The sequence below is a fragment of the Uloborus diversus genome, chromosome 6 (assembly GCF_026930045.1).
Source record: "Uloborus diversus isolate 005 chromosome 6, Udiv.v.3.1, whole genome shotgun sequence".
NCBI classification, from domain to species: Eukaryota; Metazoa; Arthropoda; class Arachnida; order Araneae; family Uloboridae; genus Uloborus; species Uloborus diversus.
Window position 1 is genome coordinate 143,964,414 of NC_072736.1, and position 21,259 is coordinate 143,985,672.

The 21,259-nt window shown below is 35.1% G+C and overlaps 1 protein-coding gene across 1 annotated transcript in view; it reads left to right on the forward strand.

Annotated features, from left to right (window-relative positions):
- The window catches only part of LOC129224326 (uncharacterized), a 430,920-nt gene extending 410,311 nt beyond the window's left edge, over nucleotides 1–20,609 (forward strand). Inside the window, exons 5-7 of the mRNA XM_054858763.1 lie at nucleotides 8,504–8,657; nucleotides 13,381–13,500; nucleotides 20,426–20,609. Coding sequence (XP_054714738.1) covers nucleotides 8,504–8,657; nucleotides 13,381–13,500; nucleotides 20,426–20,609 — 458 coding nt within the window. The remainder of the gene's footprint in view (nucleotides 1–8,503; nucleotides 8,658–13,380; nucleotides 13,501–20,425) is intronic.
- The last annotated feature ends 650 nt before the right edge of the window (nucleotides 20,610–21,259 follow it).

Here is a 21,259-nt window from a genome sequence, read left to right on the forward strand (position 1 = left end):
CTTCCGCTTTGTTTTCCAATAATAAATGTCAAATTAGTAAAATACTGCTTTAAACGTTTTAAAAATAATTTTTATTTGATCAGTCGAAAGCTCTAAACAAAAATTCTTTTGTTAAAAACCATTTATCCGAACTAAACTTTAAGCATGAAATATTAAAATTATGCGATAGTATTGCGCTGAATGCTATAAATATAGCACAGAAATTCAAAATATCACAAAAAACATTTTGTTGAAAGTACATTTATTTAATTTGTCTAACTAAGAATGAAAAATGATGACAAAAGGTTATATTTGCTATTCTATTGTTTTGAAGTTATTTCATGAAATACATATAATATAAAGGGGTATCGTTCATTTTATTTCGCGAAAAGTTAATATCGTTTGATAAGTGATAATGTTTGTACTTTCTAACAGAACAAAATATTTTTTAATGCTCCAAATCAATCAATGTTTAAAAAAATCAAGTCTACAGTTCGCTGTTACAATTTAAAATCAGATCAATGATTTTTTTTTTTTTTTTTTTTTAGATCACCTAACAGTCAAGAATATTGACTGTTCGATTTAATAACTTCACACAACGTTGAAAAAATAGTAATTTTTTTTTCTCTTTGTTTTCGTTTATTCGTATTTTACATCTTCGTTTTATTTATTTATTTATTTTTTCGTATTTTTTTTATCCCCAAACAGTCGAGAATAGAAACTATATTATTCAATAATTCAACAAAACGATAATAAAATAGTAAAACTCATTCACTCTTGGTTCTATCTTGCTCACATTTTAAATCACCAAACAGCCTACAACATCCACGATATGAAGGTGAACCGAATCGTCTGCGTCCTCCAAATCAATTCTGATCTCCCAAAAACACCTCTACTTCAACTACACCAAATAAAATTATCTCGATAAAGAGACTGCCGATGGGACATTTCCTTTTCTTCCCCCCTCTTCCTTGGGAAATTCGCTTTCACCGTGATCCCCGAAGAGTCGTTTTGACTCGATTCTCTTGGACCTCTACCTTTCTGGCGAGCAGCCTCGGGGATTCACCTTCACAACAATTGCCGCCTTCCTGTAATTGTGTGTAAAGGCCTCCTCCCTTTCTTTACCTTTCTCTCTCCCCCATGCTTCATTTTCTTCCTCTGATGATCTCTTCCTGGATACGATCTCGATGAAATGGTGATGACTTCTGTCGACTTGTCCGCAGGGAGGTTTGATGACTGCTTCTTGAACGTTACTAGCTGAGGAATATTTTAATACAACAGAATTCGGGAGGTTTTTCTTTATTTTATTTTTTTTCCCGCTTGTGCAAGGTGTGCGGTTTCCCTCAGGAGAGATTGCCATGGTTTTCTTGTGCACAACTTAATTTTCTGTCAAGTTTTATAGCTCTCTCAAAGCTTTTGCGTTGAAATCAGTTGACATTAGCCAAAGGAAATCTTAATTTTGATGCTTTCTTTCAATTTCTAAAGAAAATCGTTTGTATTTATTTATTTTTTATTTTGAAGGTCTTTATGTTTTTCAAGTGTATATTCCACATTCCAGAGCGAAATCGAAACTTAAAGTAAAAGAAATAATACGTTCTAGGCATTCAATTTGTTCAATGTTTAGCACTGTTGCAAATACTAAACGCGTTTTTTTAGAATGTTGCTCAGTTTCTGTTACGTTCTTATTGTTGTGGCAGACGAAGAAGACGCGAAGGTTTTGGCTAATCTCTTGAACTCACAAATTAAATTGACTCAGTAATTAGTAAAAACAATCACAACCTATTTCCGTGACACATAAAAAACTACAAAAGCCTTCCAGATGGTCGCTAGCAGGACTGCGGAGTCGGAGGAAAAATGGCCGACTCTGACTCCGGGAATTATAGAGCCTTTGACTCCAACTCCGACTGTTGAAATTATAAATCTTCTACTCCTGACTCCGACTACTTTCCCCCAAAATCAGTCCGACTCCACTGCCCTGTTCGCTAATCTCAATTAAAACTTGATTGAACACGATCTCATGCGTTTTTTCACTTTTCAACCATAAAGAGATAGTATTCGGCGGTTTGTGCAAAATAAAATAAAGTAATAAAATTAACAAATTTATCAATACAGATACATTACAAATACATGAGTAATACTAATATGGCATTAAGGTACTAGAAGGGCACCTCACAGATTTGTCGATTCACAATATCTAGTAGCTACTCTTGAATGCTGATTTGAAGCTCTTGTCCGTACTTGGAGCATCAGACCGACACTACTACAGACGAACTATACATGATAAGGTGTTTGCCCGAAACAATCCTATGTAATTTGGTTGCAAAGCATTGTTTTTTGCTGAAATAAAAGTTATGTCTGTTTATTTAAGAATTAGTTCTGCTTATTACCACTTTTATCTGGATTCTCCGGATTTTCGTTTATCTGTAGTGCCTTTGGTCCCAGTTAGTCCAGATAAGCGAGAACGTACTGTATTTCTCAATTTTTAATAACTACACAATACTCCAAGAGTTTTACCAATAAATGCCGTAACACAATAACACTATTAAAATATATGGAGAAGTTAAAAATAGGGAAATTCTGTATCGAAGTTACATTGAATAGCTAATATTTAAACCTCGCTTTTATAATTATACATTGGTGAATTTTCCGCTCGAAACCTTGAATATTATTACATTATAATATTATCATTTTAGCTGTAATGCATGTGATGCATTTCATGAACTCGCTGATTTCTAAATCGTTTCCCAAAACCATTAGTTTAGATTTGCACAAGAAGACTGGCAGCGGTTTAACTTACACAAATTGCGTGATTTTTGATTCGACTCGGACCGTGTTGGAAATGACTCAGTTTTAGCGGACCCATGTTTCCATTAGAAACTAATTCATTTCAAAGTTAAATTATGCAAACGTTAAAAGGTTCTGGGTCATTTATGGTTACATGAGCGTATTTGCATAATTGAAAAATTCTCTGGTTTTAATTCTAATTACGTAGTGTTTTCTCGTACTTAATGTTTATGAAACGGTAATGGTGTTGCGGAAAATGAAAATTAATGGTTGCTCTAGATTAAGGAGCGGCCTGTCTCTTTGGAAATACAGTTAGCTATATGTTTGTAGTAGTGATAAATGCGTTACAAGGGAAAACGGAAAATTTCTGTTAATAGTTAAGAGTATTAACTGTGCCATTAGAACAACTGGAATGATTATGGTGTATTAATCCCTCAAGTTAAAGAAATTATTATTCAGCCTTATTTAATGTGTTTGGTGGTGTTTATTTTTCGTTATTCAACCTTGCATTACCAAAGTTTTAGCTTGTAGTCATAATCCTGCTTTATATTAAAAATTTCGTAAAAGTAGTTAGCTATATATAGTTAATAGTGCTAGTAAGCTATATATAGTTATACGTTACTAAAGAAAACGTTACAGTAACAGTTAAGGGTGTTAATTATGCCATTACAACAACTGCAGTGGTAATGGTATACTAATCCTTTATAATAAAGCAGTTATTAATCAGCCTTATTTTGTTTGTTTGGTAATTCTTATTTTTTATTATTATTCAGCTTTGCGTAACCAAAGCTTTGGTTGTACCATAATTTCGTAATAGATATAAACATAGTAAAACTAGTTTAAAATGTGTCAATGTGTAAAGAAATATTATATAAGTCAAAGTTTTATTTAAAATAAACGCCTTTCATTAAACTTACAGCAAAAACTTTTCATTTAGAAATCCCGTGGGGATCACTAAACTATTTACTAATGCCACATCGCCAAACTGTGTGAGCACCTTAATTCAACTTGTTATTTAATGTAATGAGATATTTCAGTATAGTTTAGGATTAGTTAAGCTGATTTTATTTTCATTGATTTTTGAAATAAATTCTTATTATTCCTTCTAATGTTGAATATTTAAAACCATCAGCCCCCTTCGCATTTTTCGGTTTAGCATACATCTGCAAAAGTTGACATCCTCAAAAACTAATAGATGCGTCCATTTTTGCCTGTAAACCGGAAGTTTACCTTTCCACCAAATCGGTGGTCAGAATGTACATCCTTGTAAAGCTTGACCGCTGATAGTGGCGGATGACCTTGAAGCGAAACATCATTTGCATCATTCGTAATAGGTAGAATCTGCCAGAAAGTACCAAATAGTAAGAGGCACTAACTAATCCTCTCGATTAGATGCTCCAGTCGCTAATCCTATCTATTCCAAAATAATACCAAAAAACCTATTATAAATGATACGAATAATGATCTTCTTTCAAGGTCATCCGTCTTTTTTTCGTGGTCAAACTACAGGTAGTTATCAAAATAATGGAAACATTCTGTGACAAGTGTGTTGGGAATCGCTACTCTGCCATAAATGTTCTGTTGATAAAGGCGCCTTCTGACTCTAATCACTCAGACTGGTGAATCCTGATGGTGATTGAGTTATCTAGTCATTTTTTCTCATATTGTTTGCTTTTTAGACATTACAATCCTCTTCAATACCGTCGGTTTCTTTTACTAAACTTCTCTTTGAGTCCACTATTTTGCTTTGCCGAGGTTGTTTTACCGCGCTGCGTTTATGCTATCATGACTTTAGATACTCTACCTCTAGAAGCACCAAAACGTTGAGATATTTCAGTTACACTTGCTTCAGCTAGACGCGCTCCAACAATTTGGCCTCTTTAAGATTGAGATATTTCACGCGCTTGAAAAAAATCCAAGACGTTCAGAACTTCAGTTAATCTACCCTGTACCTCCAGAATATGTGTACATCGCTATTTATAAAAAATTTTATTAAAAAAAAAACAGATATCGAGTTTTAATCTTTATTACGTACGAAGCACATTCAAAAATGTCACTTTTATTCACAGTTGTTTCCATTATTTTGATAACTACCTGTACATCCGCTGGGTCTCAAAAAAAAAGAAAACAGGTCAATGCTTAGTTTTATACAAACCACTTTATTATTTCCGCCCAACTTTCAAATTCCTTCACATAGCGTCTTGTGCTGAAACCATCTGACTATCCCCCCCCCCCCCCCCCATGCAGCATGGCGAAATCACGTGCACCAATGGCCATTTAATTAATGGGGACGGGCTCTGGAACGCACGAATATCGTCGCCGTTAAAGGCTCTGCCTCTGGAAGAGCAACAAACAGCGACCAGTTTAAATTAGGTGGGAACGGATGCAGCGTCATATGCTGTGCGATTAGACAGTCGCTAAAGAGTTTTGTTTCCCGCGTTAATGCGTCCATTTCCTGCCACAGAATGACGAAACGGTCTTCAGCGAGCTATTTTGTAGATAATTCCAGAAGGCAGACGATGCGTTTTCAAAAGATAAAGCTGTTCGTTAATTTATTCATATTAGGTTGGATGTAAAGTTTAAGACTGCTTGTTATGGAATAGTTGGAACCTGCATCCATTGTTCAAAGGAAGGATATTTGTTTAGGTTGCTAATGTTTTTTTTTTTTCTTTCTTCTTACAATGTTATGCTTAATGTTGTTATTAGGCATGTTTACAGTGGGCCGTTACCAGGCATTTCAACTTGGATGTATACAACCTTTTAACCAAGAGTCTTTTTACTATAAGTATTTTTGTATATTTACTTTTCTGTTAATATTTTTATTTTACACGAGGATATATATGTAACAGTATTCTCTCTCATTAATTCCTAGTTACTTGGCCCCAATATAGCACTTTGAACCTATTAACTTTTTCAAGCCTTTTCCCCCTTATATATATATGTTTTTTTATGTATATGTGTATATATATGTATGTATGTGTGTGTATGTGTGTATGTATGTGTGTATATATATATGTGTATATATATATATATATATATATATATATATATATATATATATATATATATATATATATATATATATATATATATATATATATATATATGTGTGTGTGTATAGGTATGTGCGTATATGCGATATGTATATGTATTTCAAGTTTTCCCTTCAGTTTCTTTCCCTCCCCCTCAACCACCATGGTACCCTTCACCGGTTAAGCTAGAAATGGCAGGTACGAAGGTATCATTGGTTTAAAATAAAAAATAAAATAAAATACAATGTTATGCTTACTTTTAGTTTAATAGTTTTTGTGAAGCAGCATGAATGTTTGTTTTGTGGTTTGAGGAACTCGTTTTCGTTTAAGAGAAAATAATGGATCTTGTTTGAAAACTCGGTGCTTTTATTTGAGTATTCTGTTCCAACAACTCAGCTCCTTTCTGAGGTATCGAGTTTCATTCATACTCATTTTCAAAAGTTAAACATGGATCGGTAAATACACCCACTTTATCTCGGCAGAGGCAAAGTGGTCCTCACTGGCGTATTTTAAGGTTTTGGTACCCCTTGGCCCCCCACATTTGGGGGGGCTAGGAGGCGCAATAACAATAGGGGCCGGGCAGTAAAGGAGTCCAGTATGAGAAAAGTGGGACTAAACTTATTTTTAAATGTAAAATTTCAAGGGAACCCGCAGCGAGATGTGGCAGAAATATGGACTGTGGAAAATGCGGGGACTATGGGAGGCTACTTTGTCTAGGAAACGAATTGCCCTTGAGCCTAGAAATTGAATTTTTCTTTAGTGGGAAATAAATTATATATTATAAACTCTCAAGTCGGCAAAACATCTGATTGAGTATATACAGAATATGGGTTAACAAAAAATGTAGTTTATTCACTAGCTTTGGCATATAGGCGATTTCCAGTTTTAAATAGTTTTCTTCTTTCTTTCCTTTAATTCTACTGTACAGCCAGCCACAGTATCACAAAGTAGTGTATTGAATTGAATAATATGTTTTCTCGATAATATGTTCTGTTCACTAGAATACTTAAATCTCTTTCCCCAATAATTAACACCAGATTAAGCCATAGCGACGCGTGGCCGGGTTTAGCTAGTAAATGATAAAAATAATAATAAAGCACAGCAATAATCTCAGACACGTGTTTTGGAGTTGCAAAGAAACTCTTAATTCAAGAAAAAAAAAGCTGACGAATTAAATTTATTGCTTTTATTAATGTTTCATAATACTTGTACTTACTAAGGGTAATATTTCAATTATTCCAGTACCTTGATTCGGAACCATACACAGCCGGCAGTCAGTCTCTTCCTTCACTAAAAGCATTTTTTCTCAACACATAAGTAACAAGTAGTAAAATTTAATTCAAGAAGAAAAAAAAAAGGTTACAGCAACAAAATTTGTGTAAGGACCCTGCAGTAAAATAAAAGCAATTCCGTAGTAAAAGATTTTCATTAACTATACGTGACTGTGTAATGCAATAGATATAAAAATAAACTCGTTTCAGCAATTGCTATTTCTTCCGTTGCTTTGGGTGTTACGTTTATTTGATGCTCATTTCTTCATCTCTTTGTTCCGAATTTCTCAAAATGAATCTGCATTAGAGATGAGTTCGGACTCATTTTTGAAAGCCCGGGCCCGCCCGAGCCCGAAAATTTGTAACCGAGCCCGCCCGAGGGATATTGTCTCGGACCAAAATCCGAGCCCGCCCCGAGCCCGAAGGAAGCTTTCTTGTATCAAAAACTAAGCCTACTACAGTCTGACATGATCTCTCTGTTAATGTAAAATGTTACGTCAAATGTTCTTCATTAACAGAAGTTTCTAAATTTTCTTAAAATGCTTCACTTCAAATACATTACTGTATGACATGTTGCAATAGTAATCGCAAAAAAACACTATAAATAAGCGTTAATTTATTTATTTTTTTTTGTTTTCTTTTTTGGGGGGAAGGGGGGGGGGGTAATTTTGACATTGATTGAACTGATTTAAATGTTCCTTCCATTTTCTCACAGTTTCACATCAGAAAATGTTTATTTGCTTTGAATTTGTATGGAGATTGGCGATTGAATATCTGCTTGAGCCCGAGCCCGCTTCGGACCCGGGCTCGAGCTGTCGGGCCCGGGCTGAGCCGTCTCTCTGCGTCTCCCCACAGTCCAACATAGTGGTAAAGCCCCAGATCGTAGGTTAAGTAGCGACACGTCCGCCATTTTGGAGCTAAATGCTGCTTTCTTTCTATATCTAATATAATGAATTAGCGTGATTTGCTTCTTGATTGTGGATTAACAAAGAATTTATAAGAAACCACAATCAAGGAGCAAAACATGCTACATCACCGTAGCAGACATAGAAGAAAGCATCGTTTAGTCCCAAGAATGCCGATGTGTCGCTACGATTCAGGGCTTTAAGTAGAGGAAGTCACAAATCCTAATGATAAATATTTGCAAGTAATCCTTTTTAACATCAGTAGGGACATTTTGGCTAGTATTGCTTAGTTGAGAACTAACTGTTGTTTTCTTTTGCCGTATTGCGTAACATTGCATCTTCTTTCGTACCACACCCAGTGAAAAATTTATTACCTTTCAATAAATTATTTTCATTCTATAACCATTTTTTTTCTGTTTATTACGTATTTTTTGAGACAGAGTATCGATAACTTGTTGAATGTCCAGAAGCTTTCACTTCTTTGGTGTAATTAAATCTATGACTAATATACTGTTTTCTGTTCCTTTCGCAGGTCCTCCATCTCGGTCGAATCTAAACTTGAACTTGAACTTAAATTCCGACTCTCCTCGAAAAGCTCGCCAGAACTTGACCCTCAACTTCGGCTGTGCAGCGCTCAGTGCTGTTGGAGAGAAAGTGGACGCTGAATTGACGCTAGAAAAGCAAGGGTGAGTTAACTGAGCATTAAAACTTCGGCAGCAGAATTTCTTTCCGCAGTCTGCGACGCAACCTGAAAATCCATAAAACAGTCTGCAAGATAAACTAACAGATTAATCGTAAAAATCTAAATGAGCACCGAAAAATCCTTAAAAATAAGAAAATACAAGTACGTGGTACCAATGGATTATATGTCAAAAAATATGGAACAAACCTCCGCTTGCAGAAAGTTAAGATTATTATTATTATTTTCATTTCGTTTTTTAAACTAAAAAATTTTGCAGTTTTTCACGAATTACGCAGCGAGCACAGGTTTTTGAAAACTTCAAACTTAAGTTTACACTACCCTAACTGACCCGAACAACATACTAAAAAATCAGAACTACATCGCACTTTGCGATTTTAATGTCTAATATGACTGGACTGTATGTAATCCGCTGATTTTAAAATGTTCTTATTTTTTACCAAAATATGCATCTTTAGACTTTTTGTTACCCCTTCCCACTCCCTTACAAAAACTTTTGGAACTTCCGTGCCCACTTTAAAGCGTGACTTGATTTGTGTACGGCCCTAAAAAATGTGTACGCTAGACTAAAACGTCGGTAGCAAAAATAGGCAAGGATGCGTTTCTCCGCATAGACACTACGCCTGCAGTGAAACAGCTTGTACACTATTTTGTTATGCCGGGGATACATACAATACAAGAGGCTTCCACTACAAAATCAGCCGCTAAGTTGGCGACAGTTAGAAACAAAACTTAATATATTTAGAAACAATGGGAAGTCCATCTGGATATGAGATTAATTGGCATTTTTGAAGTATTGTAAAGGTCTGTGATATAGCTGAGTAACCTAACGCAGTTTTAAAGTACACGCTAGGATAGTATTGTGAGTTTGTGTAAATTATATAATTTCTTTATTTATCATCAAGAGCTTTCATAATGTTATCTGTTTTTGTTGTACAATCATTTAGCATAACTTCGATCAATATAGGTTGGTTTTGCGCAAATTCAGGGTTTTAGAGGGGGGGGGGGGTGGAGCCCCTCTTCACACACACACACACACACACACACACAATCATTGGCTTTAAACTACATTGCCCATCGTAATACGATAGCTTATATACATGGAAGACTTTAAATGACCAAATCCCCCCCCCTTCCGGAAGGTAAATTCAGATTGACCTAATGCACAATTTCATATATTTTAGCATATTTGACTTAAAACGAAATTATAGTAAGCCCAATGCTGTGCTCTACGGGCATGGTTGTACTATTGATTATCCACTTTTTATTTTACAAACTAAGTCTGCAACACTACAGAGATGATTGTTTAATTAAACAAATCTGAAAATGGTACGTTTTTAAACATTTAGAAATTTTAGCTTTAAGTTGCTCTCCTTTATTTAGAAAAAATATTATACATCCTATTCCTCACACATTTAAAAGTTACTCTTAGTGGCAAGATAAGTTAGAAGCAAATTAGTAATTATTTATCAATGTTAAAAATTATTTCTTAATTTCAGATAAGAGTATTCAGGAGTTACTCCACTTTTGTGCCAGTAAATGTAATAATACTATTAACGTTTGAATGGGGCAGTGAAAAATAAAGAACTTGCGGATCAAAGTTACCCTCGAGGACTGTAATCATCTGACTGTACAAAAGAGTACAAGCGTATTTAATTCTGCAAATTTTTACATTTTAAATCTTTTGTTCTTTTAAAGTTACGCTTATTTCAGCAATGCAGCAAAAAGAAAGGTTAAACTGATTTAATCAATTGTAGATTAACTTGAATTTCGTATACCCTCTTTCCTTAGGTATTTAGCTATAAGATACCGCCTTTAAGCCAGGGCTAAGGCAGAACCACAGGCAATATACCAGACAAAAGACCTCAATTTCGTTCTTATTTCATTTCCACTAATCCAGATTGAAGAGTTCTAACAAGAACTAAAATGAAGTCTCAGGATGTGATAAATGGGCTGTCTGGTATGTTAGACCTTTAAGGTGTTTAGGAATACTAATGTTTAAAAATACTGCTATTATTAAAAGTATAATCATCAACCGAGAGCCAAGTGAGACAACTGTCGCATCTATTAGCTAGTTTTGGAGCTTCGAAGAGCGACAAATATCATCGTTTTGAGAAAGGCAAAGTCCGGGAAAACTTAGCCAAGAGAGACAAATACTTCATCTACTAGCTAGTTTTAGAACTTAGTAGAGCACAAAGACGTCCCACTAGACTAAGTTTTCTCTGCTGAACGCTACTTTCAAAAATTCTTCTCCTTCTACACGTAGATCTCAAACAACTTCTTTAAAACAAAGAAAATCTAACATTTTCCTCCGCCTAACTATAAGATTTACCATAACTAGATAAAGATTAATTCTTAATCAACATCCTTTTAAAAATTAATGTAGCTGAACACTTCATTTGTTGCAATAACAATAACTGTTGCCGAAATAATATCATGAAGTCAGAAAATCTCAAGCAAAACACCAATTCAAGCTGGGAACTATTTACTCCAGCCTGTACAACTTCATTACCCCGTTATTGGCACAGAAAGCAGAAGAAAGGGAATAAAGATAATATAAAAAAAGTGAGGTTAAATCCACATGGCTGGTGACTGTTTGCAAATGCTGCAGTCTTTTGCTTCCTCCCTCGGGTTTACATTTTGCAGGCAAACACATCAATATCTCTTATTTCCCTGCTGGGGTCTCTTATCTGGTGTACCCAGCAGAACAATAAGAGGATTACCTTCTTAATCCTCGGGCCAAGGAATTCTCTTTTATCTCAGCAGGAGATATACAGCTCGACCCTGCTGCTTATTGAAACAGAAAGACAAGATTGGTTTCCGTCCAAGATCCAGTATCCCTCCTGTAATTCCTCCTCACAGAACTTTAAAAGCTGGATTGAATCTGTTCTGTGTGTTGAGAGAAGGGGAGGGGGAGGGGTGACACACTGATGAAAGGGCTGGAATTAATAATACCAGGTTTTGTGCGGACATCAGAGATCCTTTATCCGCGAACGCCTAGTAATTAGCAAGGTGGGGGGTTGCCTTGGTGCGTTCCCTTGTTCCAGATGCCACTTTCTGTGGTCAAACTCGTCCTTTGCTAAATTATGTTCCAGAGACGACCTTTGTAATCGTTAGAGGTTACATTCTAATGAGAGACAACGCTTTGAGCTGCACAACAATTCCGCATATAGATTGGAATTTAATGCTTTGGGAACCGGGTTCAGTAACAATTTATTCTTATAACACCATTTGATGGATACATTCCTGAAGATATTTCTCAATGCATTGTGCAGTTTTGTTTCGTTGCAAGCAGTTTAGCCAAAGCTGCATTAAATTTATTCAATTAACTTTGTAAAATAAATGTCTGGTGTATAAGTAATAACGCAACATGCTAAAATTGTAAAAGTTTAGTTTTTAAAACATTTACATTTTATTACAATAGCTTTTACTTTGTTGGCTGCTTTTAGGAAAGCACAAAATAAAACAACACTTATTGATTTAAATTAGTATTTTGCGCGTATTGCCATTTCAATGCTTACGCTTTAGAAATCAATATTTAAATCTATTTTAAGCTTAAGATTTTGTTGAATCATGATGCATAGGCATTTAATTTGAAATTATTAAACTTATACTTTAATACCGAATCCGCTAAAGTTTTATTTTCTTTTATCTTTTACGGAGTAATCACCTGTCGAAAACGAATTAAAGTTTTTATTTTTCTTAGACAAGCTTTTAACAATGGTGTCTAAAAATTATGTTAAGGATTGAATACAGATAAGACTTTAGTTCAAGTTCTTTGTTTGAATAGTTCAAGCGTAGTTGAAATAGTAACTAATAAATAGTTGCAAATTGTTAAGTAGGATTAGATTGTTGTTTTTCATGATTGTTTCACTCATTCGACTAGCCAAAGTTTTAACATTCCTACATGTTCAACAATATATGAAAATTTGTTACTCTAGGTACGGTAACCACAGTGGAAAATGGTTATGTGTGTATCTTTTACAATTAAATTACCTTGTTTTCATATATATCTTCCGTTTTAATCTCGACATTTGAAATAATTTTGAATATTTTAAATCAATTAAATGGAATATAACAGTAGCCACGCTAAATTAAGTTCATAAATTATTTTAAGTGGTTTAAAATAAAAGTAGAATATTTGATGTTTTTCAAAAATTGAATGAATTGAAATACATTTGTATGGAAAATCAATTGCATACCAAATGTCAGTACCGAACATGAGATAAGGTTCTTTCAGTTGCTTATTCACTTAACTCCTCCCGCCCCCCAAGACTTATTTTGCTAATTTCTCATTTTGCTATACTTTTTACGCATACACTACAACTCAACATTTGAAATTCGTAGTTTTAGTTTAAATCGACCAAAAACCTTTTTACGACTCGGCCAAAAACTTTCAGTTCCTATAATATTTCTGAATGTAGCTTTTTTTTAGCAAAATACGTCATCTGGGCTTTGACCCTTTCTTCGGTAGCATTGGCCCAGCAAACGAAAAGTCAATCATTACTACCTGTAATGATTAAGTCATGCCAGAAAAGCGAATATGATTTATTATCACTCTCCTATGTCTAATATAATATAGACAATCTCTTTACGTTTGTTGAACCAATGTTACTCGCAAGGGCCGAAATTCCCCTAGCTGACGGTACACCTTGCTGGTGGTTATTATTATTATGGTTATTAAACGTCTTGGTAATTATGCTTTACAGGTGGTACCATGGGTCCATCAGTCGACTGGACGCCGAGAACTTACTACGGGTGCTCAAGGAAGGCAGCTATCTGGTACGGAACAGCGAGAGTTCTAAGCAAGATTACTCCCTGTCTCTCAAGTAAGTACTGGACGTTCTTGACAAGATTAAGAGAAGTAACAACTTTGTCTAATTCAGGGCTCTCCAACCTACGACCCGCGGGCCAAATCCGGCCCGCGGGAAGCTTACAAGCTGAAAACTTATTGCACATTCCTCTCTTAAGTTACCAAAAATAGTTTAAAATTGCATTTTTGGGGCTTCAATTTAAAAAAAATTTCAAGAGGATAGGTGCTTATTTACTCTTCTCCACTCATTTGACCAAAAAACAACTAAACCATCTGAGCTGAAATTGGATTGTTGACCCGCCTTGAGTCCAAAAGTTTACACTGTGGCCCTTGAGCAAAAAAGGTTGGAGAACCCTGTTCTATATATATATATATATATATATATATATATATATATATATATATATATATATATATATATATATATATATATATATATATATATAGTTATTAGTGAGAATTGCAGCTTGTAGTTGTTTGTGTGTGTGCAGTGAGGCCGAAATACGAATACCAGTATGGTTTTTCTTCAAGTGCGCAGTTGTAGTCAGTTATTGTAATTATTAAATATCTTAACATTATTAATGGTCTGGTTCCAAAAACAATTCCTCAAGAAAATTTATTTTTATTTTGCCCATTTTTTATCTTTATATATCGTTTTTTTTCCCCCCATTTCAAATATTCCATATTTATTTTTGCAAAACATATTTTTAAAATTCCTTTTTCTTTTCATTAATTATTATATCAAAAGATTGATGGAAAGATTTAAAAAAAAATATTATAATGGGCGATTTTTCAAAAATTATGGTTAGTTTTAAAAAAAAAACAATGGAGAGGGAGTTAGCCACCTCAGGCATTAATCTATGCTTATGTGTAATTCAATAATGGCGAGCGAAAATAAGTAGATTTAGGAATTAATTCATTAACTTTGCTTAAATGTTATTGCATTTATAGTTTATGCTTGATTTTGTGAGTGTTAATAAAAGCGAATAGCATTGTTTCAAAACCGTGAGCATTTGTAAGTGAGAGCGTCAAATTAGTACGTAGAAAGCAGGGGTGCCTGCCTACCTGGGGAGGGGGGGTCATGGCACAGAATGCGCCATTGAAATTTTTAAGAGGATTGTTTTAGGGGTTTTGGGACTTTTTTTTGGGGGGGGGGGCTTTGCGATATTTGGGGGGTGTCCCCTAGCTGTAAGTTGTTTGGGCACCCCCTATAGAAAGGTCGGTTTATAAACCTATCCTCGAGGTGTAATTGCCTGTAAGTATGCCCGGTAGTTGCATTCGGAAGAATAATCTTTCCTTGTTTTTCCTTTACAAAATTTTAAGTTGTGCAAATTTACGCATATTCTCTTTGAAAGGAAAAAAAATTTGTTAGTATCATTTAATTTCGTTTTTCTGTCCTGAGTACTAGAATCCCTTTGCGAGTCATTAATTTTCAAACTCGATTTTCGCATCCTTTCTTCTGAGGATTGTCATTCGCACCGACTTCCGTATTTTCTTCCCCTTATTGACTACGGCTCATTAAAAATCCTCTTTCGCCCCTTTTTATTTATTAAACTTCGTTTTAATGTCGTTAAAATGCTGTTCCCTAATGGCCGGAGACGTTTTGCACACCAGGAACTTGCTTTCCAAGTAGTTGCACTAATCGCTAATGACGAGGCTGATTTTTAACGATTGCACTGCTCGATATTTGCTTTGTGAAGTGCGGTAAATGAGAAGAAAAAAAAATGGCAGAACAGTGCTTATCCTTTTTCTGATGGAAGTGCATATTTATCGAATGCTGTCATTTCCCATTAGTTCGTCCAGTGAGTGTTTTGTGGAAAAAAGAATCTGTTTACAATGAATGGTGTTTATTCCAGAATATTCTGCTTGTACTATTTTCTAAGATCATATTTTTCTAATAAAAGTAACGCAGCTTGTGAAGTAGCCCAGCACGCTCCCCCCCCCCCCCCATTTCTTATAAATACCCTAATTTGATTTTACAATTGATATACGCGATGCTTGGCATTTTGCAAAAGAGTGAGTAATGTTTGGTGTATTTCAACTGTAACTATCATATCGCTTGTTGTTATGAATTAACTGAAGAGTCAAAATCTTCTCAATCCTTCACTTGTTTGCCTTTACTGTAATCAATATATGGTTTATTTCTTGTTTCATGTACGGATCTTGGTGTGTATGATTCGATCTCCTTTTCGTTGTCTACATAGCAGTTTGTATATCTAGCTATACTTGCCCTACTTATGTTTTTCCCAGTAAGTTCGCTTATTCGAATATTGGTCATTCCATGTCAAGTGTGTGTGTGATCCAAAATTTGAGAATTTTTTTCCCTCACTTTTTTGTATTTTTTTGCAATTAGGCTTATCGATTGTTCACTTTGAGGGTATCAGAAGTCCACATTTTTGGATTTTTATCTCTTTTATGTGCAATTTATGAGACTTTATTTTTTAGAAAAAGCCTCTTTTTTTCATGGATGCTTGAAAATAAGGTGGACAATAACTCAGCACCAAATATCGATAAAGATTTGGTAAAAAACATTTTAATAAACGAGATAAAAATCTCAAAATTAGGACTTTTGATTACCTCGAAGGGTACAATCGATGAGCCAAATTTCAAAGAAATACAAAAAGGTGAGGGAAAAAACTTTGGATCACGTGAAATGGAATGACCGATATGCGCAAATGCACACCGATTTCGGAATCAGATTTATAACCTTTTCTTTTGAGCTTCTTACGGGGTGTCAGTGAAGGACTCCTTGATATCAAAATTAAATATCTCGAAAACAAAAGACAGTATTGGAATAAAATAAACGGTATGTTTATTGTGAAACCCATAAAAATCATGTACAGAAACTTTGAAATTAGTAACAAAAATTGCCTACAGGTGGCGCCGCACGCTGTAATTGCAATAGAAGTTCCCATAAATAGTACTGGTAAGGGTTGGACGATAATTTCTAGCGTAAATGTAAGTACCTCTGAGAGGCTTAGTGGTACTATAAACTACTGCTAAAACGCCCAACCTGTTCGCAGCATTATTTATGAGGACTTCTATTGCAATTACAACGTGCAGCGCCACCTGTTGACAATTTTTGTTACTAATTTCCAAGTTCTGTTATGGGTTTCATAATAAACATACCGTTTATTTTATTCCAATATTGTCTTTTGTTTTCGACACATTTAATATTGATGCAGGGAGTCCTTCGCGGGATACCCTGAATCTTTCTAATTGATAAGGCATTTACATTGAACGTGTACACTTGCAGTGCTTATTTCTCTCAACATATTATGGGTAGCAACTTGTTATATGTACTTATAGCAATCAAATTAAGAAGCAATTGTTTAGGTGCAAGTAAATAACGATTAAAATTTTATTTTGGGGCCTTAGTTTTCGCTGCTTGCTGTCAGAGTGCTGCAGAGGTTAAACACTGATCTCTTATGCACAAAGGCGTAGGTTCCAACCTGGTTCCAGTAGATGGTATTTTAAAATGCAAAAAACCGACACCGTCCATATCGTTTAATTACGCGGCATGTAAAAGATACCTCGGAAAAAAATGTCTTCGTTTATTGCGTAAAAAAGCTCTGAATGTAAAAACTTGAACAGAGTATGCAAAACTTGTTGCGGGCAGGTTTTTTACTCGTTAAGACACTCAATATTGTAGTCTATTGTCCTTCGGTGACCATAGAAAATAGATTCAAAGACGGGTCCAGATTATTCACCCTCATCTCAACTTAACCTTCGCTGTTAATCACCTTCATGTGACACGGACAATGGTCTGGTTTTTATGACAGTCAAAAAAAAGTCCTTTTCGTGATGATTTAGTGATGCAGAACCACTAAGTTCTAAATGTCCTCCGTCCGATGTTCCGATTCGTCGAGCATCCTTTCTTGGAACAAACCTTCCAGCATCATCAGGTTTTTTCGCTCCTCCCACATCCTCCGAAATGGTGTGCAGACTGGGAGGTTGGAGGGGGGGGGGAGGAAGAAAAGAAGAAAAACAAAAGAATTGCGATCTTGACAAGAAACAGGGATTGCGGGTGATTCAACACCAAGCGCGACTACATGCTTCATACATAGTACATAAAACAAGATAAAAGGAAAGCGACTTATGGGGGCTTAAAAAGACAAACCAAGTGCACAGCGTTGCTGGAAGTGTTGTCATTAATCACAATTCGTCTTACACCCTGAGATCTTTTTTGGCTTTTGTCGGGGGCGTAATTGCTAGCTTCCAGCGCTGCTATCCTCGCATCTGCAGATTTCTTTTATTATTCGGTTCGAAGCCGAAGAAGACTGCGTTTCTCTGATCATCAGTTCAATCTCCCCCCTTTTTTTTAATTGATGTTTGCTGGCAATGCTCTTAATTCGATGGTATTATTTTCGCAGTTTAATTACAACCCTTTTTGTTGATTATATTATCTTAGTTTCTTGAAAAGCATTAGCCAAGTTTTGTAGTGTTCTTTTTTGATTGCTTCAGTGAAATGCCTTTCTTTTTTTATTATTTTGGGGAGATGTTTACCCGAAAGTTAGAATGTTTCCCCTTCTAAAGTATTAAGAAAAATTAAGGAAAAAATGAGTTTTAGTCCATTAAAGCTCTTTGTCATTTATGTCAGCTAATACTCGGGTTGTAAAACTACTATTTTCCGAATAACATGCTGATGCAAGAATTAAAAATTTTTGATTTATCTGTACAACTAATTACTGTATTCTGGTTTTGTAGTGCAGTTTTGAGAAAGATAGAATGATTGAGATAAATTATGCTACTGACTACAATCTATTACTACTTGTTAAATTATGTTTTGTTATTCCTTTCTTTAAAATTTCCACAGGGTTTTTCCACTTTAAAACTGTTGTATTTAGATTTTTAAAACTAAATATTGTATTAAATAATGGGTTTTTTTTTTTTTTTATTTGTTTCAATCATGTGTTAGTTTTAATAATCACATATCATAGTTTAATCAAATACCGAATTTTAATATTGTTCTATGAATAATATTTCAAGTTATACTCGTGATTGAAGGAAAGGTTGCTGTCTTTTTTAATTTTTGATGCGCATACGAAAGGCGTTATGAAAGCAATAAGCAAGTTTTTCTTTTTTTCTGACATGCCTCGTCATCGCAACGCGCTTCAGCTGGCAAGAAAGAGGGGTGGAAAAGGGGGGGGTTCTGCCCTTCCAGCTGCGGCCGGGTTCTGTTTGCTCCTAGCAGCCGGATTTTTTTTCCCTAATGCGACTGCTTTATAGTAGGCACTACCTTTTGCAGACCTTGTGCGATCCCCCGGTTAGCATTCATTCTTTCATGTAACACCACTATCAACGGACGCCGTGGTGACGAGAATTTTAACGCCCAGTTTCCCCACCAGATGGAGACACCTGGGCTCTATTCGATGCGAAACTGCCCTAGGAATTTAATTTTGCCAAGAGCACTCCAAGCCAAACCAGTTATCTAGGGGTCTTTTACTTGCCGCATAATTATACTACATGGACGCTGTCTACTTTCGATTGGAGCCAAACTCGAACCTGCTCCTTTAGGCGTTAGAGACTAGCGTCTAACCACTACACCACTCTGTCAGCTAGCAGCCGGAGCTTCAGAAAATCGCTCCGCACGCAACCTGTGTTTGCATGTTGTAACACAGAGGAATCACTCGAATAACGAAACACAAGTGCTTCAAAGGAGGCGTTTATAAATCTAGTTCTAGATGCCCAACGACGCACTTTGTTTAATCACTTTTTAGAAATTTCAGCAGACTGTGCTATCAATTAACAGCATTTACTTCTAAGCATTCCTCTTTTTCCCACTTTAAATCTGTACCAAATTAGTTTCACAAATCTAGAGTTCGTAGATTTGCCACGCCCCATTTCGTAAGGATTCTACCACCAATGTACCAATGAAAGATCAGTTTGCTTTCTGATGACGATTCATTAGATGCAAGATATTTTTGTACCATTAATTATGGAAGAGTGCTCAGAAAATGGGGCGTGGCTTACGAGTGACCGGTATACCATAAAGATCAGTTTGCTTTCTAATGACAATTCATTAGCTACAAGATAGATATATGCAATTACTGCTAGAAGAATCCTCAGAAAATGGGTCGTGACTTGAGAGTGTATGAACCCTGGATTTTTCAAATTAATTTGGTACTTATTTAAATTGGGAATGCTTGTTAAGTAAATGTTGTTATTGATAGTATAGCACACTGAATCACTGGAGCGTGTTTTAAATAAAATCATAAAATCATCTCTTTCAATATCTAGTACAAAAGTATAAAAATTTAGTTACTAGTTTTGGTCAAAATGTTCGACCAAATGTAGCGACTAATTTAAGACAAATGTAGTAACATTTTTCATTCACATTCGCTGGGAAAAAGAGGGGGGGGGGATTCTGTTTTTTTCCCTGTCTCCCTTTGAGTCATCTATCGCAACTTATTGATTGAAATGTTTCAAATTAAATTGTTTTTTTTTAAATGTCATTTTCAAGTTCACCAACTCAATCAGTTTTTCAAACTCAGATGTAGCCACAAAATAATGAGTTGCTGTTGTGAAATTTCCACGACTTACGACTGACATTTTCGAAGCAAAGCCATTTTGTCACATTCCACGCAACATATAGAGTGCTTTAATGTCAGTCAATTACCATGTTTTCAAAAAAAATTTAAAATGAACCGAAATATTTTGGAAGTTCAAACTTTATTAAATTCTACTTTAAAAAGAAGCAAATAAACCAGGGGGAAATTTTTTTACATAATGCGTATTTTGCTTAGAATGAGACAAAATCCTTTCAGTTTTGCTTCGAAAATGTCAGTCACTTACCCGTGAAATTTGCCCTGTTACAAAAAAGACATTGTATTTTAACTTTATACTTACAAGTAAGTTGCAGTAAAATCTTTTGTACCAGCCCCGAAATTTCTGCCCATGTTTGGTTATTTTACGTTATAACCTTTTCTTTCTTGTTCTAGGAGTGCCCGTGGCTTTATGCACATGAAGATAGTCCACAGCGACGGCCGATTTATTCTAGGCCAGTTCAGCAACCCCTTCTCAAGCATTCCTGAGATGATCCACCACTATTCCATCAACAAGTTGCCCATCAAAGGGGCAGAGCACATGTCCTTACTCTATCCAGTCATAGACCAGCTTCTATAACAGAAGATGCAAATACCCAATTGCATCTGCAAGAAAAACACAGATATAATGTGTTCGTTGTGATTTTGTATTTAGTGCTCTAACATCTAATCGTTTAGCTCTACCGAAATGTTCAGGAAATAGTAGGACCACGATTTTACGATCTGATTTTATTTATATGGAAAATGTATCTTTTTTATTACTTTCATTTCATCATTTTATTTTGTTTTTCGTGCATTTTAAATTTTATTTATGATTTTCTTATTCTTTACCATTCCGTTTATTTTATTACTAATGTCATTCCAACACCATGAAGTTATTTTTTTTCAATCCAATCACTGTATTTAACCAAGATTCATTATTAATTGCAATTTTTTTACATTATTCATACAGGAATAAATGCTCCTTTCATTACTTTTTGTGTAAAATCATATTGTTAAAGCCATTATAAAATCCAATAAGTAGAACAGGTGTAACGAAAGAAACAGTTGCACATTTTCTGCATAGCTTTGTGAAATGTGTTTTCTTTTGGTTTTGAAACTCAATTTGTTTCCTGTAATTCTACATAAATTATCTAAATGTTTCAGCGATTTTTAAAGCTTCTTTTAAAATAGTTTATTTAAACCAGCGATCGGCAACCCATCGATCGGGATCGATCTCGGGACTGTTTG